The sequence below is a fragment of the Setaria viridis genome, chromosome 3, assembly GCF_005286985.2.
Source record: "Setaria viridis chromosome 3, Setaria_viridis_v4.0, whole genome shotgun sequence".
In the NCBI taxonomy this organism is placed as follows: Eukaryota; Viridiplantae; Streptophyta; class Magnoliopsida; order Poales; family Poaceae; genus Setaria; species Setaria viridis.
The window spans coordinates 37,378,214-37,405,236 of NC_048265.2; the positions used below are offsets into that span (position 1 = coordinate 37,378,214).

Sequence of the window (27,023 nt, forward strand, 5' to 3'; positions counted from 1 at the left end):
TTCAAGCTTCGAGTAGAATAATCTTGACTCCGATAGCGCCTCCGACACAAAGTAGACTGGAATCTGCTTTAGCTTTCCATCAATTTCTTTCTCTTGGATTAGAGCGATGCTAACAGCCAAGTTCGAGGCTGACACATATAGTAGGAGAGGTGATCTTGGCTCGGGTGGGCACAACTTAGTCATGTTCGTCAAGTAGAGCTGCTGGAAAGCCTCGCTCTGCTGCTCTCCCTACTCAAACTTTTTAGAACTTCACAGAACTTGGAAGGATGGTAAGCTTCGCTCCGCGGCCCTTGGAATGAACCTGTTAAGGGCTGTGATTCTTCCCGTCAAGCTTTGCACATCTTTCACCAAGGCCGGCTCTCTATATCAACTAGTGCCTGGATTTTGTCTAGGTTGGCCTGGATGCCCTTTGTTGAAACTAAGCATCCTAGGACTTTACCCTGCTGGACCCGAACACACATTTTTTCGAGTTGAGTTTCAGGTTTGCTGCTCTTAAATTAGCAAATGTCTCCGTGAGGTCAAGTATGTGATCTTTCCTCTTATATCTTTTTACAGCTATGTCGTCGACGTAGGCTAAGATAATTCTGTGAAGCTGTTTGGACAAGATTATTGCTATTATTCTTGAGAAAGTTTGCCCTGCATTTTTTAGCCCCTTGGGCATCCTCACAAAGCAAAAAGTTCCAAAGGGTGTTATGAAACCCATTTTTCCTTTATCTTCTCTTTTTATTCGAATTTGGTGGTACCTCGAGAATAAGTCCAACAACGATAACATTTTACTATTTGTAGCATCGTCCACCACCTTGTCTACTCTTTCCAATGGATAGTCATATTTAGGGCATGCCTTGTTTAGGTCAATGAAGTCTATACACATTCTGCACTTGCCATTCTTATTCTTGACTAGTATGGTGTTGGCTAGCCATTCTGGGTAGATAATCGGGCGTATGACATTAGCCTCGAGGAGTCTATCAACCTCAGATTTCACAGCTTGGGCTTTTTTTTTCAACATTTTTCTAAGCTTTTGCTTTTTTGGCTTCGCACCTGGCTTTATCTAGAGTCCATGCACGATTATATCTCTATCAACTCCTTTGAGATCACTAGCGGACCAGGCAAAAACATCTTTGTTTTTGTTTAGGAACTCGATTAATTCTTTCTCCTCCTCGGGCTTGAGGTTAGCCCCTATTGTAACATATCTATCCATGACACAGTCATCTAGGAGAACATTTTTTGTTTCGCCATCCTCGCTTATCTTCACCTTCTCTTTGTCCCTCTTAGGCTTAACATATGGCTTTTTCTCTTCTTGCTCCTCAATCTTGTTGGGAGTCGTTAGGTGGTGGACATTCTTTTGCTCCGGGGTTACGCCCTTTTCTATATTTCTGGCGGTTTGCTAGTCGCCATAGACTATGATGACTCCTTTCAAGGCTGGGATTTTCATACACAAGAATAGCTGCCTGATTGCTTCATCAAATCTATTAATGAATCCTCTCCCAAGGATAGCAAAGTATGGGTAATACATTTCGACAACATTGAATGTTGTGCGCTCCGTTCTTGCGTTGCTTAGATTTCTGAATGAGACGGGGAGTGCAATTTTTCCTAGAGCTTTGACTGGCCTCCCCCTGAAGCCAAGCAATGGGACTTTTGCTGGCTCGAGCAAGTGAGGGTCGATTTTCATCTCTCTAAAGATGTTTGCAAAGATAATATTCGTGAAACTTCCGTTGTCCACTAGGACCTTTCCTATTTTTCAGCCAGCGATAATGGCCTCTATAACCATCGCGTCATTATGCGAGGATGTTTTCAATTTGAAATCCTCTTCTGTGAAAGAGATGGGCATGTGTGCCTACTCAGGCTTGGCTGGGGGACCATCAGATATGATTGTGTTCGCCTGCCTGAAATAATCTCTCTTTTGCCTTTTATTTTTGAACTCGAGGGAAGACCCTCCGGCGATTGGCATGATCATGCCATAGGTTGGTAGAGCATTTCAGCTATCCTCGCGATGCTCGAATCGCGAGGATCCCCCTAAGATTGGCATTATCATGCCGTATGTGGGTAAGGCTTTGGGATTGTTATTTTGTGGATTGTTAGGCTTGGTTTTGGAATTTCATTGGGTAGATTTGGTGGTGGTAGCGGTATCTCGTGGAGAGGATGGGAAGGTGCAAAATTTGCAGTCTGCGAGGCTAGTTGAGCTTGAGGGCAAAATTGCGGTGAATGTTGCCACATCATGGTGGGCTGAAAGGTTGCGAGGTTGGGATTTGGGTAGTATGGTAGTTGTGGCCAGAAGGTGGTATAATGGATGGTCTTGGGTGCTTGAGCCACTTTCTTTTCTTCGGCCATTCTTTCGAAAGTCTTTTTGCTTTGAGGCAAAAATCGGTTGCATGGTCCAGCTGTTTACCATGAAAGGTTCGGTAAAATGGTCTCTGTTGGTTACTTTGGTTACTTGGCCTCGGAGGTCCTCTACCTCGGCCCCTTCCCCTTCCGGTGTAGCCACCCCTTTGGCCGTTGCGAAAGTTTGGTTGTTGCTGGTGGTTTTGATTTTGGTTTTAGCTTTGGTTTTGGTTTTGGTGCGAGGGTTGATTACCTTCTACCGCCAACACTTGTTGAGCTGGGTATGAGTGCTATTGTTGCTGGTGGTTGTAACGTGAGGCTTGCCAGTTTTGGTCTTTTTTAGCTTGCCTTTCGCGGTTTCTTTCCACCACTCTCCTCCTGTGGTCTTCATCTGATCTACAATATTTATCTAGCTCTACGAGGGCTTCCATTGTTTTTGGTTTTGTTCCTTGATAGCTTCGAGGTTGTTGCGCCTAGAGTAGAGAGTACCAATTCAATGTCGCGCCCTCACATGCTATTATAAATGACTTTTCTAGTACCATGTCATCTCCTCCCGCTGAGGCTACGGCTGTTTTGTAGCTCATGAGGAACTGGCGAGGATTTGCTTGCCTGTTGAACTTTGGGAGTGTGATTGCTTTATAGGTTGTGGGCCATGGGGCTGTTTGCAAGCCTGAGGATAATGGAGAGCTTTTGTCGATTGTTGTGTATGAGCTCGTTGTCACTGGGGTGTTGTGTCCAACGAGGCTAGGATTTTGGTATATGATGGGTGTGTCCTTGGTGTCGAACGTTGGAAGTGGTGGCTGTTGTCGTGTGTTGCGCAAGTATTGCAACTCATTTAGCTTTTGCTGCAACTCTGCTAGCTGCCTCTTGGCCTCGTTTAGCCTTGCCAGCTTGTTGGCTGCCAACCTTTGCGCTTGAAGCTTTTGAGCAAATCTCTCTTTTTCTCTCTTTAACACTTCTAGTTGTTTGAATGCCGAGGTTAGCTCTTCCTCTGTTTCACTGAGGGGATCATAGAGGATCATTGTGTGTGTTAACTAGCGGTTGTACATGGCTCAAGGTCTTGGCCTCAATTCTTCTTTTATCACTTCTCATTCTTAGGTTGGCTTCAACTCTTTTTAGTTTTTCTATCTTATCAGTATTATCTTGCTCGACCGGAACGAGCTTCCTTTCCTATCCTACCTTGTATTTAGTGGTTCTTTTCTTCTTTTGTGGTGGTATCGTGGGTCACTTGGTGGCTCAGAACATGGTGGGTGCCAATGCTGGAACACAGATCTCAAGGGGACTCGAACACAACAATGTTAGTGAAGTACTCGTGGTTTAATTCTAAAAAATGAGCATCCATTTACATCGGGGTAGGGCTACCCTTTTATAGTGTCTCGGAGGACACTTTACATTACATGATTACCCTTACTCAACTACTATATTCCCAGAATATGCTTTACCTAAAGATCCTTTGGAGGTAATTTGTGCGACTTGATCTCCTCCACTGGGTCATGCTTCTCACGCCTTCAGACAATCCTGTGAATCACGCTCTCAGGTAATCCCGCGAATCATGCCTTCACGTTTCCAACGCCTTTACACCTTTAACCTCATCCTCGAAGTCATCCTAGCCTGGCGTCGGAAAGATGCCAGCCTCGTGCCTCTTTTCCTGGCTTGCTCGCTCCAACAATTCTACGTGAGACACAGTAAACAACTCAGCGCTCGGGTTAGCTTCAAGCGCTCGAGGGTGAGCTTCATCATTTCCTGGTCATCAGTGTTCATCTCTTGGCTTCGAGACCAAATTCCCAGAGACAACACGAGGCTAGCATGATTGTCACGCCACGCGGGTACCGCGAGGTCAACAAATTCGCAACGCTGGTAGGCTTGTGCCGAGCGAACTGACCTCGAGGGTGACTATCTTTTTAACTGATCCCCAACAGATTGCACACTCTAGTGGCTCTCGGAGCTCATTGATGGTGAGTGCCAGGGGCGGTATTTGCTTGACACAATCAGAAGTGGTGAGCACGAGCTTGAAGAAGATGAGCACGGTGGCAACAAGGTAGCTCCTCCCCAAGCTTTCACCTTATCTGTGTTTAACCCTGTAAAGCGTGTGCGGATTGCTACCAAGAACATCTTGTCATGCCCTGATGGCGGAGTTGATGAAATTGACAGGGTTCTTGAGAGCTTGCAGGGCATATCCGGTGATCTCAAGGAGTTCATCATGCTCCTGCAAGACTGCCAACCAATCCGACGGCCTCTACCAACAAACATCATATCTTTGTTGATGGACAGATGTTTGGCCGCCATGTTGAAAAGGAGAGGATCATCAACTTCCTCCTTCTTGACGAGGGTGGGTCAGTGGGGAATTTGAGTGTGCTACCTGTTGTTGGTGACATTGGAGTGGGAAAGACAACCTTGGTGCAGCATGCTTGTGATGATGCTAGGGTGCGCAACCACTTCCCAGTGATCATACTGTGTTGTAAATATGCCATCGCGTTGAATGGTGGAACCGTTGTTCTACAGTCAAAACATGTAATTAGAGTCGCTGGTACGAATTTGAATGACCTACTGCAGTTATTCAATGGGAGCTTTGAGAACAAGAAGTTCCTCGTGGTATTTGAGAACATGGATATGCATAAGAAGAAGATATTGGAAGGGCTCCTACCAGTCCTCAGAAGGGGAAAGACAGGGAGCAAGGTAATCATCACAACAAAAAATCCGAAGGTTGCAACCATTGGAACTGCGGGACCCAATTATACTCAAGGTCTTGCCCTTCCCGGAGTACTGGTTCTTCTTCAAGGCTCATGCCTTTGCAGGCAGAGATATTGAGGAAAATCCTAGGCTTGTAGCACTCGGCAAAGCGATTGCGAGGAAGCTAAATGGGTCATTCTTCGGTGCAAAGATTGTCGGAGGAGTCCTTGGGGATCATCCAAATCCAAGTTATGGTGTAAAGTTTTGAGAAGCAACATTGGCGGCTTGTCTCTGCTGGGTGATGGCATTGGTTATGTCGCTGATTTTGCTGAGAATTTGCTTCCGTGTCCTGTGGACATGTGCCTGGTGACCGTTTCTATGGACCCCTTTGCTTCTTAGAGGGATTTGGTGAGGTTACAAGATCTCTTTGAGCCTCTGGGCAGTGAAGCCTACTTGGCAGACACGGTTAGGTTCCCCAAAGTATTGCTGTATAAATCAGTGTGCCATTCTGTAATTATTATTACGTTGCTACATGTACTGTAAGCACAGCATGTAGCTTTCAAGAGCTCACTGTGCTATAGTTTGTTCATCGATCATCTCTAGTTATTGTTTCATTGGGCATGCAAGTTCTAATTATGTTTTTAGTTTTTACTCCAGAGAAAGGCCCTTAATGATGAATCCATTTTGTCTTGTGATACAGAGCAAGGGTATGAACACAACTAAAAATATACAAAGAGATAATTGACACTGTAGTAACTATTGTTCCAATATAGTGCACACAGAAAAAGAGGAACATGATGTATCCTCAATAAAATATCGCGACTTGCACTCGAACAGAAAAGGAAGTGAAGAAACATCCGATTATTTGGATCAACGAGAACCTCAGCAATGGCAACAAGCTGCCAAGCTGGAAGCAGGGGAGAAAGTGAGGAATTGCCCTGCAGTCAGCAAGCAACTATTTTGCATCTTGCTGTCACTGGCTGTTGCATGTTTCTTTTCTGCTGTTATTGCACAAGTGCATTGAGATTAAATTCGTTATTATGCATAAAGATTATTTGTATGTCCGAATTGAATTATTTGTAATGCTACAAATCACTATATCCTAAAGTAGCATCAACATATATATTTAAAAACAGTGGGCGGGATTACACCAAAGAAATCTGTTAAAAATAATCTGAGATTAAAAGTCATAGGGATACAGTACCACTTATTTAATTGTGACAATATTGATCAACTAAAACTAACTGTACAACAAAAATAAAACAATAATTTGAAGCATTAGATATGTGGTGGGGGTGTCCTCAAAAAGCAGCACAAGTTTTTTTTATTTGTCAATTCTCAGATTAAATCATGTTATTCTGATCTGAGTGGTATCAACTGGCTCATCGTATCATGACCGATAACCATTCATTTCAGGACACCTCTGGTCTTTCAAGTCACTTTCCTGCAAATAAAGACTCTGTCTCTATGTTGATTTCGGAGTTCTACCAGCAATAACTAGAAGAGGCTGACCACTGAGGCCAAACGTACATCATATGTACATGAATTTCCTGCCGAAAGACTCCTAGCTCTCTTCTCCCGCTATAGAAATTAACCTACAATGGCAGATGCCATCATCTCAGCCATCATCGGCGATGTTGTCAGTAGAGCGATTACCCTTCTCATTGGGCGGTTTAGCAACCAAGGGAGCAGTGAAGACAAGCTGCAAAGGATAAGTCATCTGCTCATCAGAATCCATAGTGTGGTAGAGGAAGCAAAAGGGAGGCAGGTCTCCAACCAAGGCACCCTCCAGTGGCTCTCGGAGCTCATCGAAAGTGAGTATCAGGGCTTTTACTTGCTCGATTCCATTAGGTGTGGCAACCAGGAAACTGAGCGTTGTGAAGATAAAGTAGATCCCCAAGTTTCCACCATATCCTTGTTTAATCCTACAAAGCGTGTGAGGGTAACTAGGGGCAACATGAGGAGCGCATACTCTTCGCACCATAATTTCAGTGTTGATGAGATCAACAGGGTGCTTGAGAGATTGCAACGCATGTCTTGTGATCTCAGGGAGTTCATCATGCTCTTGCAAAACTGCCAGCCGATCCACCGGCCTCTAGGCACTAACATCTTCCGCGACGGGCAGATGTTTGGTCGGCATGTTGAGAAAGAGAGGATCATCAACTTTCTGTTGCACAAGGGTGATCAGTCAACAGGGGAATTGGGTGTGCTACCTATTGTTGGCCGCAATGGAGTTGGGAAGACAACCCTGGTGCAACACGCCTGCGATGATGCCAGAGTGCGCAACCACTTCCCGGTGGTCTTGTTGTACAATTTCTCCTGTACTTATGACGTTAAAAAGAGTGAAGGAACGCCGAATGACCCACTGGTGTATGTCAAGAGGAATAGTTTTTGTGACAAGAGGTGCCTGATAGTATTTGAGGAAGTAGATGTGCACAGGAAGCAAATACTGGATGGGTTCCTGCAAAGCCTGAGATGTGGCAAGGAGAGCAAGGTAATCATCACGACAAACAGTCAGCGTGTTGCAAACATTGGAACAGTGGAGCCAATCCTACTAACAGCATTGCCCAGCCATGCGTACTGGTTCTTCTTCAAGGCGCATGCATTCGCAGGCAGAGACATCGAGGATAACCCAAGGCTGATGGCTACAGGGAAAGAAATTGCGAGGAAGTTGAACGGGTCATTCTTTGGTGCCAAGATGGTTGGAGGAGTGCTTAGGGATCACCCAGATCCAAAGTTCTGGTGCAAGGTCCTGAGGAGCAACATTGGGGGGATGTATCCACTCGGTGACGGCATCCATTACATATCAGACTTAGCTGACAACTTGCTACCAGGTCATGTGGACATGTGCAAGGTGACCATTTCGAAGGAGCCATTTCCTCCTGAGACGACAGCGTTGGCCAGGTTGAAGGATCTGTGCAGTGCTGTTCCTCATGGAAGCATGATGGCCTGTTGGGAAGATGATGTCCGATTTACGAAAGTGTTGTTGTGCAAGTCAGTGTTACCGTTCTTTAATCAGTACTATATTGCTCGTTGCTCTTGCACTTGCACCGTAGGCTCTGCAAACTCTTGCTTTGTATGATCTCTATTTTGAGATATGTGAATTTTGTTTTTAGTTTTTTAATCAGTCAGTGTTAATTTCTGTATCAGGTTATCTAAAATAGAACCAAACGGATGGTTAGAGAGGATGGATAGCACCAACCAGGACTTTTTAATCAGTCAGTGTTAATTTCTGTATCAAGTTATCCAAAATAGAACCAAACAATACCTATGATGGTTAGTGGGGGTGGATAGCACCAACCAGGAGTCAAACATAAGGTTTGATCCCCTTTGTATCTCATTAATGCAGCCTTTTTCCAATGGCCGGCTACATGTCCGTTGGTCCACCATCACAAGTAAACCAAGAACCAGCTACCCAAAGCCATCAAAAGCTACAACAAAACGACATAAATCAAATAGGAGGACACAAAGGTACAGCAAGAAGTGACTTCACTCCTTGCTGGATTTGACTTTAACATATGTGAGTAGATTATACTGCCTAAATGGTCTATCACATATTTGTTTGGGGTTACTTTGAAAAGAAGTTGCCTGTCACGGGAAGAAGCTCCTCAAAATCTTCTTAAAAGTAACAAAATTATACTTCATTCCACTTCTTTTGCCTCACAAGCACAAATCAACTATTGCTTTAGGTGCTGTCCCAATATTATGGGGAAGCAAACAGTTATTGCAGAGAGTAAAGTGTGATATTGCTAATTGATATGTGCTCAAATATAAGCGAATGAACTGCCAATTCTAAACAGCATCTGGGTACATTGAAATTACTCTACAAACCATTAAGAAGATTACTTCCACATCCATAACATAAAGCAGAATACAATTCAATAGTCAGTAGTTCAAGATAAGACATAGGAGATTAAGAGTACAATAAAAGTGCGGTTAATTATCTCTCTGCTTAGCTTGGCGATATGTCCCGACCCCGACCCCTGCTCCGCCTCCGGCAGCGACCCCCCACCCACCCCCGACCCCAACCAAGCTCGCCTGCCGCTTTGCCCGTGAAGCGGCCAGGCCTTCAGCCACCTCCTGGCCCACCACCCCACCACCCAAAACAACAGCGGATCTGAGGAGAGGTCGCGCAGATCTAGCGCCACCTCTACGCAGGACCGTAGCTAGATCCAGTATCCCGACAGGATCCGCCGTGCAAGGTGCATAGGTTTCGCCGCCCCAAAGTCAACCGGCGTGGTGTCGCACGTTCGCCCAGGTCGTCAGAGGCGTTACCCCGGAGGACTTGGTTCCTCTGATTTATTTTTAGTACATGTCACATCGAATGTTTAGATACTAATTAGAAGTATTAAACGTAGACTATTTACAAAACCCATTACACAGCTGGACGCTAAACGGCGAGACGAATCTATTAAGCCTAATTAGTTCATGATTTGACAATGTGATGCTACAGTAAACATTTGCTAATGATAGATTAATTAGGCTTAATAGATTCATCTCGTCATTTAGCCTCCATCTGTACAATTAGTTTTATAATTAACTTATATTTAGTCCTCCTAATGTAGTCCTCCTAATTAGCTTCCAAATATTCGATGTGATACGGACTAAACTTGTCGAGGTACAAACGCTCCCGAACCCGAAGAAACCAGACGCAAGCACGGAGAGCAGCATTCAATCCAGGCCGGCGCATTTACTACAGGCTCCACCGCGGTGCAGCTCCGCCCACCCACCTCCACTCCGGCAGCGCGTCCCGAGCTGAGATGACAAAAACGCGGCGCAAGGCAGCCGCAATGACTCCTGAAGACGTCGGCGAGCCAAGTTCAACCGCCTACGCCTCCACGACAGCGCCTCACCCAGAGCCTTCGCAGCTTCAGAAACAAAACCGACGGCCGCTACTTCACCTATCTCGCCTCCGACCACCGCGCCTTCGGCTGCTGCGACCCCGTCCGCTGCTACGCCTGCTACCGTTCCGGACACCGCGCCCGTGACTGCAAGGAAGCTCACCACTCCAACACCTCTTCTCCAGCCCGCCGGTAGGCAACCCGTCCACCGACACACGCTGCAACCTGCAAGGAATCTCGCCGCTCCAATGCCTCTTCTCCAACCCACCGGCAGGCAACCCGCCCACCGGCACACGCAGCAAGCAGAAGCCGCAGGTCCTTGTCCGTGCTACCGCCGCCGCCGCCGCCGCCGCCGCCGCCGCCGTCAAACCCCTCGGTGGCCATGTCACGTCTCGGGGATCCAGCGACGAGGCCCGAGCAGATCGACTGCCTCATTCAATCCACTGGAGCCATCGATGCGGACCTCAAGGAGTGGGACTCCATGGCGGCCGTCACCTGGGCGGTCCGTGGGCAGGGGCAGTCCAACCAAGGGACGTGGAGAAGGCCATCAGGGAGGAGTTCAAGCTGCGCCTGGTGAGGTATCTGTCTCTCGCCATTTCCCAGAAGCTTTCCTGATCAAATTCAAGTTTGGCCACCACTGCTCGGCGGCTCTTCAGAAGGGCAAAGCTGCGGCCACCGGGGTGGAGGTGTTCTTCACCAAGTGGTGGAGCCTCCAGGATGCCGAAGGCGCTGCGCTGCTGTTCCGCGTCCGCCTCTGCCTCGACGGCGTGCCTATGCACGCCTGGAGGACAAACATCGCTGAGCGGATCATTGGCAGCAACTGCGCTCTCGAGGGGATTGACACCAACCTCGACCAGCCGGAGGAGACCAAGACAATCAACCTGTGGGCGTGGATGGCCAATCCGAGCTCCATCCCCAAATGCGTGTGGCTGACCTTCACTGGCCGTGCGCGGGACGCTCGCCTAGAGGCAGTGCTTGTATCAAGCACGCCGCCAGAGCGCTGGCAAAGGGGGGTGAAGCACTGCGTCATCGTTCATCTGGAAGAGATTCAAGATTACATGCTGGCGTCCGTAAACCTCGACGACCGGACCTCCTGCACTCCGGCGATCCGACGGCTGCCTTGGCTACATCGACGGGGAGACAACGCCGCGCCGGGCTGTCGAGCGCGCGGCGCGCTCTTTCTCGCCACCATGCCCGGACCATTTGCGCCATGCCGGAGCGAAGCTGCAAGGGAACGCCAACGTCGGGGCTACAACAACGACCACCCGAGCAAAGGCGAATCCTGGCGGCGACGGAAGGATGACGACAATGACCGGGACCACCACGGCGGCGACCGCGCCCGCCGCGAACACGAAGCGAGCAAGCACACGGACGGCCATGGCGGGGAAGGCTACCGCGAGTGGGAACGCTCGCCCAGGCCTGGGGCGCGGCGAGCAGTAGCCATGGAGGGCGTCACCGACTCGCGGCGGCTGTGCCTGTCCAGAACGCGGCGGTCACCCCACAGCAACTCCTCCAACTCGGCGCACTCCGCGACAGGAAGGCAATCGAACTCCGATTTCTCTTTGCTAACCAGGCAGCCACGATTCAGGAGGCAGCCAAAAACTTCCTCTGCAGGCAACAGGGGACGCCGGACGGCAAGCTGGCCTCCCTTCACGCGCAACTCGCCGACTACATTGACAAAGCGGTGGTGCTTGGTGACAAGTTTCACTTGCTGCAACAGGAGGATGAAGCCTGGTCCGGTGCTGCGGGAACCAAGTCCGGGTGCAAGGAGGTATCGTCAAGGTGAAGGGTGCATTCCCACGAATCCTGGGCGACTTGACGCGGCCTCATGAGGACTGCACGGTCCAGGAGGTTGATGCCACGCTCCACAACTTGCAGGTGGCAACGGCGACACAAGAGGATCAGCCGCTCTTCTCTCCACCTTCTCCAATTATGCTTTCTTCACATAGCAATGAACTGAACAATATCTTTCCGGATCTGTTTCATGCGGCGCAGATTGAGCAGAACCTTACAGGTGAAGCAGGTGGGGAAGAGCCCGTGCATAGCCAAGATGGTGAAGACTTCAGCAACTCCAATGCAGCAATACAGGCCGCACAACAAGAAGGGGTGCAGGACAGCCCGGCCAACAGCAACATCCTCGACGTCCTCTTCACCAAGCCTGACCACGTCGTCCCCGACAACGTGGTGCCAGTGCGGGAGAACACGGAGGACAACAGCCTGGAGAACCAGGAGAACCCACCGGCACCCACAGAACCAACCAAGCGCCGTCGTCCTCGCCGAGTATTTGACATGTCCACGGTACGTCGAAGCGCTAGATTGTCGTCCTGCCCTCAAATGCCAGCGGTTCAGCGGGCACAGCACAATCTGTGCCGCAAATTGGGTCTGATCACGGATGATATGATGCCAATTGAGGGGATTCTGCAGGACTTCTTGAAGATGTTCCGGGGACCCCTTCCTCAGGACATCATCGCTGCTCTGACGGTCATCTTCAACCTGGAAGAGCCGGGCGCTGACGACCTTGATGAAGCAATGGCGGCGATTGCAGGCGAAGCCATCGACGACTTCCAGGATGCCAGCGACAACCTACAGACAGAGTCAGTTCGGGCAGCCGCCTGAACGTTGCCGCCGCCAGCTAACCCGAGGCGCACCTTTTGCTATGTTATCTGAACCTTGTGATGTTCAGGGTGTTGCAGCAAGCGTGCCCAGTAGCTGCTGCAGTCCATTTCCACCCAGTGCTTGTGTATGCAACTGCAATGCTTTCCTAAGGAAAAAACTGAACCCTGCCGTTCTATTTCAATCTGATTGTTCATCCCTGCTGGTTTTGTTTCTGCTACTGCATATGTTGATGATGACAATAAACGGCATGGTATGCGGGTGTGTGTGTTCTGCTGATGGCGGGAATTCAGGCTGCCGTCACCACCAGAGTACTCCTCCAGCACGCTTCGTCGTTGCTACTGGGAAGCGGTCGGCCCGCTGCGGCTGAAGCGCACGCGCAAGTCCTTGTGCACGCCCGAGGGCGCTGTGTTGACACCTCTCGTGGACCGGTGGCTCTGGCAGGGCCTGGCGCCGGGCGCGTCATCGAGGGGCCGCCGCGTGGTGCTGGCCGGAGACGGCTGGCACGCCATGACGCCGGCGGCAAAGCGCGCGTACGAGCCGGTGCGGTGGGCGGTGCCCCCGCTGACGGCGCGGGCGGGGCTGCTGGGCGCGCTGGTGCAGTGGCAGATCAGACTCCAAAACCTGTTGCTCACGGCACACGCCGGACACCCGCACAGCGAGCAGGGGTGTTTGGATATGAGGTGCTAAACTACAACTGTAGCACCACATTATCAAATCATGGACTAATTAGGCTGAATAGATTCGTCTCGTGAATTACACTCCAACTGTGCAATTAGTTTTGTAATTAGTCTATATTTAATACTTCTAATTAACATCCAAATATCCGATGTGACAGGTGTTAAACTTTAACAGGTTGGAGCAACAGACCCCAAGAGTGGCGTACGGAGGTCCAGCCGCCAAGAGCACGGGACAAGCACGTACAAATGCAAGGACACGTCCAGCACTACCTGCCGCCGACACAGTGTGAGTACGATGCCATACGGAGCACCACGGCGAGACCGTCGCTGCCCAGGCGGTCCAGTTCGTCTCAGCCCCAGGATGCAGGGCGCTACTCTAGCCGCTCAGCTTTTACATGTGCTAGCCAGTCACCAGCGCTGCAAGACAGGCACACACATTCTAGCGAGATTGCCCAAGGACTCCAATGACAAGCTGCAACCTTGAAATCCTAAGTTGGAACGTGAGAGGGCTCAATCAGAGATCGAGGAGGGATACTGTTCGTGAAACAATTAATGGCACATCCTGGCATCCTGCCACATAGCATGCCTCCAGGAAACAAAATTAAATGAAATAGACAGATACATGGCGACATACTTGGGAGGGTATAGGCTGGACGAGTATGTGTTCAAACCAGCAGGGGTCTCAGTGGCTCGAAAGGCGGCATGATGCTCCTGTGGAACTCCAATCACGTCAAGTTGGATGTTGGGGCTCATCCAAACAGTAGGCAAGGTAAAATAAGAACGAAGACAATGACAACTCGAGCAAGCGTAACAGTAGCTATCCTATCAAAGAATAGTGCCCATTTTAGGGGGGACGGTTCACCTGCCTTTATAGGGCTATAAAGTTACATTTCTGCATTCCCGTTATACCCATACCCAACAACTACATCCTGGGCATATCCCGTACAAGACAGTAACTTGACCCCTACTCAAGATGTCACTTTCAAAGTGGGATTACATTTCTAACCCTCCCCAAGATTCTTATTACAAAATTGACCCACAGTAATGTGGTCCTAGGGCTATCTCGATCCCTTCCTTCCCTACTCGTTAGCTTCATCGGGACTCAGTATGCTTCCGTATGCTTTCTGCCTTCATTGGTCAAAGTCAGCTAACCTCGGGTTTTGGTCACAGGACCTCCCCGAAGTCAAGTCACCGGGGGTTCCGTGGGGGCTTCAACTTTGGGAACCTTCGCCTGCAAAATCGCAGAATGGGCATCTTCGTACTAGTTAGCTTCGGTTAATTGTTAGCTTCGTAAAAGAGTAAAATGACGAGGTCAGCGTCGTTGTCGAGGAGAGGTTCGCGCCAGCTTCGTTCAGGGCGCGTTGTGGGGCAGTCCCCAACAGTAGCCCCTTCATGGGTGAGGTCAGAGACGTCGTCGACCGATCCCGCGAAAAGTCCAAAAACGCCCTCAAAACGTAATCCTGAATGGCGGTGCGGGCCGAGGCGATTTACCGTTAGACGGGGGTACTAGCGTCATTTTCCATGCGGCGGTTGGTGATTTGAGGCACCATAAAGGCGTCTTTTGGCGTTTTTTTACCATGCCTATATAAGGTTTGTCGGGGGGGCGGGTCCTACTTTACGCTGTCGTTTTGTTGCTTGCGCCTTCGCTACGCATCCTCGTTGCATGTCTTCGTTGCGTTTTCTTGGCAGGGTGGCATCTTCGCTTTTGGTGGTGAGGGTAGCTTCTGTTTGCTTGGTTGTGGTTGTTTTTCTTGACTTTGTTTTAACGTTCTGGCTTCATTCTCAATGTTATGGTGTTCTTTTTTTGGTGCGACAGGCAGCCCGCATCAGGTAGAGTGCGCAGATAATATCTTCGGAAGAGTTGGCCCTTCAGGCTGCCTCTGGTGGTGGTGGTAGTCCTGCTTCACAGTCGTTGTCTGCGAGTAGCGGGGAGGCTGAAGGGAAGAGGTCAAAGAAACGGATTTATACGAAGGATGGTTTAGTTTCTGCAGAGGAAGGTTCTTCCAGCAGCAGTTCGCCTGAGTGGTCTTCTGATGGGGGCGAAGGTGAAGGTGAACAGGGCCATGCCGCAAAAGGTATAACAGAGACCGAAGTTCATGCTGTATCTTCGGACGAGGAGGAGGAGAAAGGGGGGAAAGAGGCTGGCAAAGCTGAGGAGGAGGAGGAGGAGGATGCCGAGGTTGAATCGAGGTCAGAGACATCCGCTGGGGGGAAAGTTCAATGCATTCCTACTCTTTACTTCAGGCACTCCCAGGTGACTCTGCGAGACATTGCGTCTTTCGAGGAGAACAACTTCTTTCCTAAGGGGCTGGGCAGAGCGCCTGGGAATGAGGCGGTACCCACGCCCGAGGTTGGTGAAGCTGTTGTGTTCAGGGACCTGTTTACTGCGGGGCTTCGGTTTCCCTGCGATAGGCAGCTGCCAGTAATATTGGATCGCTATCATGTTAGGCTGCACCAGTTAACCCCAACGCCATCGTGAATTTGTCTATGTTTTACTGGGTGCAACGCACATTCGGTGTTGCAGTATTGATGTGGAGGGTTTTGCAAGGTTGCACGAACTTCATATCCAGAAGAAGAGGACTTACTCCGAGGATGGGAAAGGTGTTTGTGAGAATCACTTCAGATGCTGTACCTTCGTGCCACGCAAGAAGAACGATAAGAGGAATCTGCGGAGGGTAGAGCTTACCTTCGCGCAGAGGAACAAGTGGGATGATGCATGGCTGACGCATTGGTTTTATGTTAAAATTGAGATGGCTGGGGTTGGGACTCGGTTCCCATTTTATGCGCCGTTTGGGCCGATGGACGTGCTTACAACTCCGTCATTTATTCATACGGTAGTTGTGACAAAGTGCGAGGCTGCTTACAGGGCTGCTGGGCCCTTGGTATCTGGACGTGACCTCGTAGAGGAGTATGTTGCTGCTAGAGTGTGGCCTCTGTCCGCTGAATTTGTGAAGCCATTTAAGCTCGTTGAGAAGAAGGTGTCTTGGAGCGAGAAGCCTGTGTAGTACCCCTGTTTTGAAACTAGCGTTGAGAGGGATGCTGACTCGGACTCATTTGTCTAGACAGTGGAGGACATGGCTTACGAGATTTTGGGTCCCGTGACCCAGCCGGAAAGGCATTCTTTTTAATTCGTTGTGAGACACGGGCATCGTGTCAATCGGATTTTTGATTTGCTTGATATTGTGGTTCCGCCTCGTCCTGAAGTTGTAGGCAAAAGGCGCCGTCGGGGTGCTGGTCTTGAGCATAGGAAGAAGGTGAAATTTGATTTCGCGCTCGCGGCGAAGCTCACTGTTGAGTCACAAGTGGCCTCCAAGGCGAAGCAAAAAACCCTAAACTTGGAGGCGCAAAAGAGGAAAGAGGGTACCGCGGGGGCTTCATCTTCCATGTTGCCATTGGGGTCGACAGCTTCGTCTGTCGACTTGAGCAAACCAACATACGTCGTTCCTGTCTCCGTGCGCCCTCCAAACGAGGTCCCTGATTTTGCACCTTCGTCCACGAGGCCCGCTACACGGACCAAGAAAGGAGCTAATAAACATCGTTTTGCTCGCGTTACTGTTTCGGGTGCCAAGGTTGACGCGCCTTCAGCGGTTGGTGTCAAGACTGCGGCGCCCTCTACAAGCTCGAAGGCTAAGGGCACGTGGTCTCTCTTGATTGAAGCTGGGAAACATGAGAGGAGGGTTGCTGCCGAAAAGGCAAAGCTTGTGGATGCGTTTTTGTCTTATCCAAAGGGTGCATGCGCCGAAGCTGTGAGATCTGGTAAGCATGTAGAGGTGTTTCTACCGAAGCTGCGGTTCATTGACTGTGGGAAGGCTTCGGCGGGATTTTTGAGGGACGTGGAAGCAACTATGGGAGGTGTTGGTGAGGTTAGTTGTGAGGATTGTTGGAGGTATGCCCTAGAGGCAATCATAGAGATGATGATATTCCATTTGTATCCATGATTTATATTGTGTTCCTTGAATATCCAATAAAGGCTGCTTGAATTTATTTGCAATTATGTGAATTGTATGTGAAACTCTTTACTTGTATGGTTATTCTAAAGTTGTCCCTAGTCGGAGTTCATGTGAGGACACACATGAATATTAGACTAGCACATGTATTAGTTGATGACTATGTTTCACAAGTCATGGACATGGAGATGTTGAACTAATAATGTGGGCACATGTGGAGACATGTGCTAGGACTGACCCAACACGAGGATGATCTTGCTGCACGTGGACGAGCTGCTGAGGAGCTGCTGGATGTCGATGTGATCGACTACGTACGACTACGCTGATCGACTTCGCTGCATCAACGCGAATCTACATCTTCTGCATCAGTGCGTCGAGTGGTAATCCTCTGATCCTTATACGACAGTTTTCCTGGTTTACGCGGTAGAAAATTTTGATGTGCGCTAGTGTAGCCTACCTCGTATCCCAACAAGGATCATGTGAGGCTGAAATTTAAATGTTCTGATGTAGGTGAGAGTTTGTCGGCGGGTCTTCAAGGGCTGAACGAAGGTCTGGGCTTGAGCGGGCGCACAGAGGTTCTAGCGACGTGCGCCGAAGGTAGGGTTTATAATCCACACAACCTATCTTTGGACTGGGGGGATGAGGGTGAAGATTGCGAGCGCTATGCAGATATTGGTGGTTCAAAAAAGGGGGAGAAGGCGGGCACGGCAACTTCGAGGGAGGTCGGAGGCAAAGGAGAGGCTGCTGTGGTGACATCTAAGGGCGAGGCTAGTGAAGTTGTTCCAGTCGCCGTTGAGGCGCGAAAATATGAGGGTGAGAGCTGCTTGTAGGTGGTTTTGCTGTTCCTAGCTTTGTTGTTGTTGTATTACACTTACAACTATATTCTTTGACGCACAGATTTTTAGCAAGCTGTGAAGTCAATGAGCTCGGAAGAGCTCTTTAACTTGGAGGCCAACCTCGTAAAGAAGGTATGATTACTGGGTAATTTGGTGATGTGTGTGGTGCGTGTTGTCCTTTACCTTGTTATGTCTTTGGTGACTTGGCTTATTGTTCTTTATTTAAAACTTGCAGGTATCTTATTCTTCAATGATTACGAGGGATCAGCTTGCTAAAAGCAAGAAGGCAGCCTCGGAACTTTTGAAGAAGGTGGCTTCACTTGAGGCGACTATTGCTGCTATGTCCTTGGAGATGAAGAAGGTCAAGGTTGAGAATGCGGAGTTGAAAGAGGACTCTCGCAGACTCGGCAAGAACTACGAGGCCAGGGGCGACAAGATTGATTGTCTGGTGGTGGATATAGCGGAGCTGGAGGGCCAGATGAAGGAGAAGGACCGAGTTATTGAAGGGTTACGCGAGGGTGCCCAGCGCGACAGCGAGGTTATCGTGGGATTGAAATCCAAGGTTAGCCAGATGGAGCTTAAGTTAGAAACGAAGGCAAAGCTGTTGAGCCAAATAGAGACTACACTAAGAGAGAGGTTCAAAAAAGTTCATGAAGCTTACAAGGCCTCCCTTGGTGTGTTTGGCGCTGAACCCGATGATTGCCCATTGAATGAGGGATGCGAGCGTATGTTTGATTGGCTTTTGGACGAGGTCAAGAGTCTTTCCGAGGTCCTTGAGGGCTTGAACGATTACTCCGCAGTGTTCTGTCTAGAAAGCGCCCTTTAATTGCTGGAGCAACAAGGATGCGAACATGTTAAGAATATTTCTGAAGACAACTACGTTGTGCCAGCTGCCTCGGAGATTGGCTGCGCTACGAAGTCTAATGATGTGGAGAATGCGAAGAAGAACTTGTTTGAGCGTATGTGGTCAACCTCCGGGCAAGACTATGTGAAAAGGCTGGCGAGTGAGTGGTTAGCGTAGCTGCGCTTGCAGCTTGGTGCTGGTAATGATGAGAAGGATGCTGCGGAGTAGGCTTTGACTCATTGGCTTTGGTGTATAAAGTTGACGAAGTCAAATACTTTTATTTGTGTGTGAAATTATGCCCTGTAAAGTACTTATGTGCCAGTTTTTTTTATGTATTCGACTTTTGCAACTGTTGTGTTTTTTATCCCGTTCGAACATGCTGATTTCTGGCGAAGTGGATCCATTGCGAGGTTAGATAAGTCAAAGCCGAGTTGCCGTGTCAGGCAACCCGCTGACTTAGAAAGTGCGAGAGCCGGTTGATACAACGACCTAAAGTCGCTTCAACCATAGCCGTATTTGTTGTTGTATTTTACATGGGTTGACCTCGTGTGAGGCTGGTCTGGTGTATTGCTTCTGGAAATGGATGTGCTGAACTTGGTCGATGGTCGTGAAGAAATTAACTTTGATTATGTTCAATGCCGTTTTTTGACCGTTTGCCATGCCGAGTGAGATCGTGAATGCTATTCGGGCCTTTACGAGGTTAGGTGACACAAATTTTGTAAACTCTTCTCTTGCAAAGTTGCAAAAAAATTTCATGTTTTTTCGAAAAACGTCACCCCCCCTTGCGATGTTGCAAGAGAGAGGTTAGATAACTCATACTCGCAGATCCTCCTCTTGCGAAGTCGCAGAAATTTTCCACGTTCTTTCGAAAAACGTCACCCCCCCCCCCTTGCGATGCTGCAAGAGACAGGTCAGGTAACACAGATTCGTGGCTGGAGGTTTCAGTGTCTTTGATCTGCAATGTCATTGTATCTACACGTTAGGATTCCTGTGCGCTCTGGCGCGAGGTTGCGCAACTTGGTGTTGCCTTTTGCATGCTCGAGCGCGAGGTCATGCAACTTGTTGTTGCCTTTTACACGCGAAATCTCCTCCGCACACTGTCGCGAGGTCACGCAACTTGTTGTTGCTTTTTACTTGCGAAATCTCCTCCGCGCACTGGCGCGAGGTTACGCAACTTGTTGTTGCTTTTACACGTGAAATCTCCTCCGCGCACTGGCGCGAGGTCACGCAACTTGTTGTTGCCTCTTACACGCGAGATCTCCTCCGCACACTGGCGCGAGGTCACGCAACTTGTTGTTGCTTTTACATGTGAAATCTCCTCCGCACACTGGCGCGAGGTCACGCAACTTGTTGTTGGCTCTTACACGCGAGATCTCCTCCGTGACGCGAGGTTACACAACTTGTTGTTGCTTTTACACGTGAAATCTCCTCCGCACACTGGCGCGAGGTTACGCAACTTGTTGTTGCTTTTACACGTGAAATCTCCTTCGCGCACTGGCGCGAGGTTACGCAACTTGTTGTTGCTTTTACACGTGAAATCTCCTCCGCGCACTGGCACGAGGTCACGCAACTTGTTGTTGCCTCTTACACGCGAGATCTCCTCCGCACACTGGCGCGAGGTTACGCAACTTGTATTTTTAGGGGAGGTTTCCTTTCTTTCTTTGTGAAAAAAGGTGTATATGGATCTGCCTCGTTAAAAACCTTGCCTCCATTATGGAGCCCCTATCAAGGAAAAGAGTGCAGTTTAGACTCTATGACCTTACAAATGAGGTAAATTTGGAAGTAAAGAAAAGAAAATAAAGAAAATCCATTCTGTTACCTTCGGCGTTGCTTATAGTTCCGCAAGCCGAAGGTAGCAGGTACAATTATGGGTAGTATTTTTGTAGGCTATCAATGTTCCAGGTGTGTGGGAGAGTATTTCCTTGCTGGTCTGCGAGGTGGAAAGAGCCGGGTCTGCCACTTTTTGTGACAATGTAGGGGCCTTCCCAAGTCTCTTGTAGCTTGCCTGGGTTTTCCCAATTCTTTTTCCTGTTGATGACGAGGTCGCTAACATTGATCTGTCTTTCTCGAATGTGTTGGTCCCTCCATCTTCGGGTTTCTTCCTGGTTTTTGTCCAGGTTCTCAATGGCCTCGTTGATGTCGAGCTCAATCATGTCTTTCTCTCTTCTGGCAATTTCGTCCACATCCCCATGCTTAAGGACTCTTAAGCTTTTGTTTTTTATTTCTTCAGGTGTTACAGCTTTGGCTCCGAATAAGAGCTTGAACGGGGTAAAGCCTGTTGCCCTGGATTCTGTTGTGTTGTGGGACCATATGACTCTTGGGAGGTCGTCGACCCATTTGCCCTTTTTTTGATCTAACAGACATTTTTTGACTGCAGTGAATATGGTACTGTTCACCCTTTCCACAACTCCGTTTGATTGTGGGTGGTATTCGGACGAGAATTTTATCTTCGTGCTGATGCTGGCGTAGAAATATGTGAATGAGATGCAGTCAAACTGTTTGCCATTGTCAACGGTTAGTTCCCTTGGGACTCCAAACCGGCAGACAATGTTTTGCCAGAAAAAATTTTGTACCGAGGCCGATGTGATGACGGCCAGTGGTTTGGCTTCGGTGCATTTGGTGAAGTAGTCTATTGCAACTACTGCGAATCTGCAATTTCCTTGTGCTGTTGGCAGTGGACCAACTAGGTCCATGCCCCATCTCTGGAGAGGCCACGAGGGTGGGATAAGCTGGATAGGGAGTGAGGGTGCATGCGTCTGCCTTGCTATCTTCTGGTAGGCCTCACAGCTTTGTATGAGCAAGTGTGCGTCCATGTGGACTGATGGCCAGTAGAATCCCTGTCGGATTCCTTTTCCTGCTAGAGCCCTTGAGCCAATGTGGGTTCCGCAAAAACCGTCGTGTATTTCTTTGAGCAGCTCGCTGCCTATTTCATAATCGACACAGCGAAGCCATGGTGTTGAAATGCCTATTTTGTAGAGCCGTCCCTCGATAATTGTGTAGCCCCTTGCCCTTTGCTTTAGGCATGTACGTTCGGCCTCGTTCTGGGGTTCAAAGTGACCTCTAAGGAAAGCCATTACGCTCGCGCGCCAGTCGTAACACTAGATGGTGTTGACGGGGGCTGGATCTTCTTCTTTGATCGAAGGTGAGGCTATGACTTCGTGGAATGTGTCAGGTGGGATTGGCTCGCCCTCTGCTGCTGCTTTTGCAAGCTTGTCCGCGTCGTCATTTTGTGCTCTCGGTATATTTTTGACATCAAACCCCCGAAAGTGCTTCTCCATGGCTCGGACTGTCTCAAGGTATTTAACGAGCTCTGGCTCCTTGGCTTCGATGTCTTTCTCGATGTGATCACGGATTACCTTCGAGTCCATTCTGACGATGAATGTTTGTTGCCCTATGGCTTTCATTTTCCTTAAGGCCAGCAGCAATCCCTCGTACTCTGTGGTGTTGTTGGTTGACTTCGCGGTCGGTGGGAAGTCTAGCCTCACTGCATACTTGATTCTGACACTTGTTGGTGATGTGACCACTGCTGCGACGCCTGCCCCTTTGCGGCACCAAGCCCCATCGCAGTGGACGACCCATGGTGTTTCAAGTTGTTTTGGCTCCTGCTTTGGCGAGGTCCAATCGACCACGAAATCAGCCAGTACTTGGGATTTTATAGCTGTGCGCCTTTCAAAGTCGACAACGAACTCTGAGAGCTCAGATGCCCATTTGGCGATATGGCTAGAAGGTTCCCTGTTTGAGAAAAGGTCATGAAGGGGTTGGCTAGTTACAACGACTATTTTGTGCCCCTCGAAGTAGTGTCGCAGTTTCCGCGCTGCCATAACGACTGTGTATGCGATTTTCTCGAGTTCAGAGTAGTGTAGCTTTGAGCCGCTCAGGGCTTCGGATGCGAAGTAAACTGGTATTTGTCTAGTTTTGCCTTCGATTTCATTTTCTTGAATCAACACAGCGCTTACGGCTGTTGCTGAGGCTGAGACGTACAATAGCAATGGTGATTTGGGCTCTAGCGGGCATAGCTTCGTCATAGATTGCAGGTACTCTTTGAGGTCTTGGAATGTTTTGCTTTGCTCATGTCCCCATTCAAGTGTTTTGGAGCTTCGAAGTACTTTGAAGAAGGGGAGGCTTCGCTCTGCCGCTCTTGGAATAAACGGTTTAGCGCAGCAACCCTACCTGTGAGTCGTTGGACTTATTTGAGCAAAGTTGGCTCTGACATATTCGCTAACGCCTTGATTTTATCTGGGTTGGCCTCAATGCCTTTTGTTGTTACCAGACAGCCTAGGACCTTTCCTCTTTGAACCCCGAATACACACTTTTCTGGGTTTAGCTTTAGGTTGGCTAACCTCAGGTTAGCGAATGTTTCTGTGAGATCCAGAATATGGTCACTTCGTTTGGCACTTTTGACGATGATAGCGTCCACATAAGCCAGGATATTGCGCCAAAGCTGGTTGTCCAGGACTGTTGCCGTCATCTTTGAGAATGTTTGTCTTGCATTTTTTAGCCCCTCTGGCATACGCATGAAGCAGAACGTTCCAAAAGGTGTCACGAAGCTTGTTTTGCCTTCGTCCTCCTTCTTGATTCTGATTTGGTGGTATCCCGAGAAAAGGTCAAGTAGCGAGAGCATTTCACTGTTTGCAGCGTCATCCACTACCTTGTCAATCCTCTCGAGAGGGCAATCGTCTTTTGGGCAGGCCTTGTTGAGGTCTGTGAAGTCTATACACATTCTCCATTTGCCATTTTTCTTTTTTACTGGCACTGTGTTAGCTAACCAGTTAGGTTATTGGATTGGCCTGATTACATTGGCTTCGAGGAGCCTGTCAACTTCGGCCTTTACAGCTTGGACCTTTTCGTCGGACATTTTTCTTAGCTTTTGCTTCTTTGGCCTAGCTCCTTGCCTGATGTCGAGGCTGTGCTCGATGATTTCCTTGTCCATGCCTTTGAGATCACCTGCGGACCAAGCGAAGATGTCTTTGTTCTTGTTGAGGCACTCAATGAGGTTGCGTTCTTCTTCGGGGTCGAGGTTGGCTCCAATTGTTACGAACCTGTCTGCGATGTACCCGTCTAGGAGTACCCTTTTTGTTTTGCCGTCAGCACTAATCTTTATTTTTTCTTTGTCTCTCTTGAGCTCGTCGTGGGCCTTTTGCTTTCCTGAGCTTTCGGCTTCGTTTGATGAGGCTAGGTGGTGGACATTCTTTTGGCCCGGAGCTACCCCTCTTTCTATATTCCTTGCCATTTGTTGATCGCTGTACACTGTTATGACCCCCTTGAGCGCGGGTATTTTCATGCATAGGTATAGTTGCCTAATTGTTGCATCCCTTTTGGTGATGAAGCCACGGCCAAGTATTGCATTATAGGGATAGTGCATTTCCACCACGTCGAAGGTGATGTTCTCTGTTCTCGCATTGTCGTGGTCCCCAAACGAGACCGGGAGAGCAATTTTTCCCAAGGCCTTCACCGGCTTTCCACCGAAGCCGAGGAGTGGGATGTCGGCTAGGTCGAGCGTGTTCATGTCAATGTTCATTTCTCTAAATGCGTTTGCGAAGAGGATGTCCGCGGAGCTGCCCGTGTCAACTAGGACTTTTCCGACCGTCCAGCCTGCTATCAGCGCTTTGATGACCATCGCATTGTTGTGCGAGGTTGTCTTGAGCTTGAAGTCTTCCCCCGTGAAGCTTATGGGCATGTGTGCCCATTCTGGCTTTGTTGGGGGTCCGTCGGGTATGATCATGTTGACTTCTCTGAAATAGTTTCACCTCTGCCTCTTGTTCTCGAACTCCAAAGAGGAGCCTCCAGTGATTGGGATTATTATGCTGAAGGTAGGTAAGGAGTTTTTGTTGTTGTTTTGTGTGCTGGGCTCTGGTTTGGGCATTATGGCTGACATGCTTGGGGGAGGAGGTAGTGTTTCTTGAGGCTTCTGAGGTGGATTTAGGTTGGCATGTTGCGGGATTGTTTGGTGGTATGGTTGTATGTGGGGTGGAAGAGGCCAGGTCATTGGTTGTTGGTAGTTGGTGAAGCTGGGCTGGTTGGGGTAAAAGCTTGGGTGCGGGTAAAAAGCTGTGTGGTGGATTATTTTGGGTGCTTGTGCGGCTGCCTTCGCGGCTTCATTTGTAGCTTTCCTCTCTTCTTTTTTCTTTTTGGGGCACCACTCTGTATTATTGTAACATCCACAGAAATCACCAACTAAAATCACCTGTTAAAAACCGTCTTTAAAATCTTTTTACCGCTGAGCTCCCGGAAATCGGAAATCTCCCCGGCGATTTCGCCGTCCCGGTACCCATGCCGACCCCTACCTTTCTATCTGTGCCCATAAATCTCGCCGCGTGCCGTTGTCAGACGTCGCGCGCGTGCTCCGACCGCGTGCCGCAATCGCCGCCGGTCCCTCTCTTTTTCTTTCACTTTTTCCCTCCCCTTTTCTTTTTCTTTCTCTTTCCTTCTTTCTTCTTCCTCCTTCTTCTTTCTTCTTCCTCCTTCCTTCTTCTCTCTCTCCTTCTCCTTCCTCCTTCTGGTGCCGCACGCCAGGCCCCAACGCCTTAACTCCACCGCACCCCACCTCCACTGGCGCCATCCCGCCCGGCGCCTCCCCTCGGGCCGCGCGCCGCCGACCGGCCCCGGCCGCCTGGGCCGCCCCGTCCCGGCCCCGCCGGCCACTCCGCCCCGCACGCCGCCGGACCCGGCCCCGTCCCTTGCCGTGCCGCCGCCGCAACGCCACCTCCCAGCTACCACGCCACCGGCTCGGCCTGCCCGGCCACTACCCCGTGCTCCGGCCCCGCCCGACGCTGCCGCCGCATGCCGGCCGCCCGGACCCCCACCACCGGAGCTCTCCCCGCCACCTATAAAAGGACCCTCGCCGGCTCCTCTCCCCACTCACCAACACCACCACCCACCGCGCCCCTACCTCCGACTGCCGCCGCCACCGCCGCCGCAAGCCGCCGCCGCCAATCCCCTCCGCCCGAAGGCCGCCGCCACCCGACCGCCACCGGCCGCTCCTCTCCATCCTTCCCCAAGGTGAGGGGCAAAGTGGAGCCCCCCTCCTTTTTCTCCACCGCCCCGGCCCTCGGCCGCCGCCGGCGCAGCCCGGCCGGCCGGCCGCCGCCGGCGCAGCCCGGCCGGCCGGCCGCCGCCGCACCCCCCATTCCTCACTTCCTCTCTCTCTTCCTGGAAGAAGAAAAGGAAAATTTCCTAAAATTTCGATCTGACCCTCACTTTCTCCCAAATTACGAACAGGTCCTCCCACCACTCTCATAAAGCTATTCGCGGATAAGCCCCTCCACCCCCAAAAGTAATTGCAAACAGGTCCCTGGTTTATTACAAATCAGTCCTAAACCTCCTGTTAAGCCCCTAATCCATGTTTAACCCGTCATTTCATGCGCCAAACTTCCTCCAATTAACCCCAAATTTTACCACGTCATCCTCCAGAATACCTCCGCCGATCTATATCCAAATTTCCCAAAATAAATCTTTCTACCTATTTTCCGTTCGCGTTTCCTGTTCGGAGCTCACGGTTAAAAACCGTTTCCTCTTTTATTTATTGGTGTGTCTGTTTGTGTGTGCCGTAGATCGCGGATTGCCCGAGGAGGAGCCCGAGGAGGAGTTTGACCGTGAGCCCGAGCCCGAGGACCAGTACCGCGAGCCGGAACTCCCAGAAGGCTTTGAAGACGGCAAGTCCAATCTCACCCTTTGATGCATACTTAATACCTAGTTTTTCAAACACAACCTATTGGCCTGTTTTACAAAATGCATATTATTTCATCGCAAGACATGGTTGGATAGCCACCCCTTGATTGTTACGAACATTCCTTGCTACCCTATGTTTATCTCTAATACGACTTGCTCTGTTTAGATGATAACCACTGCTAGAACGCTTAGGAATTTGTTACTCAACTGCAATCATTATTACCATGGTGTTTTCGGAAAATGAACGTGTGTGTGTGCAAGTGAGAAAAATGGCTTTTCGGGTTCAAGGGAAAAGGATGTGTAGACAGGATGGATGGGTATTCCTTGTGTGGGATGCCATGTTGTTATGCTCGTACCTTGGTGGTTGAGCAATGTCGGGAGATATCCATCTTGTCATATTTAAGGACCGAGTTGATGTGTCATCTTGCCTAATTCCACCATCGTGCAACCACTCGACCGTTGTATGGGCAACGGCTTAGCATAAATCCCACTAGCTGAACTGTTAGTCCTCAGGGGTGCTGGTGAGCAACGGGAACCCATGGGAAAGGAGTAAGATCTTGGTGACTTAGGTCCCGGTTACGGTCTCATGGACGAGCCGTGAACCC

At 49.6% G+C, this 27,023-nt stretch overlaps 1 protein-coding gene and 2 pseudogenes across 1 annotated transcript; 2 read left to right on the forward strand and 1 right to left on the reverse strand.

The window, feature by feature from the left end:
• The first annotated feature begins 3,869 nt into the window (after positions 1–3,869).
• Positions 3,870–6,025, forward strand: LOC140220146 (putative disease resistance protein RGA1; annotated as a pseudogene).
• A 445-nt stretch (positions 6,026–6,470) lies between these two features.
• LOC117849221 (disease resistance protein RGA2-like) lies at positions 6,471–8,135 on the forward strand (annotated as a pseudogene).
• A 15,389-nt stretch (positions 8,136–23,524) lies between these two features.
• LOC140222260 (uncharacterized) lies at positions 23,525–24,427 on the reverse strand. The gene has a single exon (XM_072292428.1). The coding sequence runs from the start codon at positions 24,425–24,427 to the stop codon at positions 23,525–23,527; it is 903 nt and encodes a 300-aa protein (XP_072148529.1).
• Positions 24,428–27,023: the final 2,596 nt, after the last annotated feature.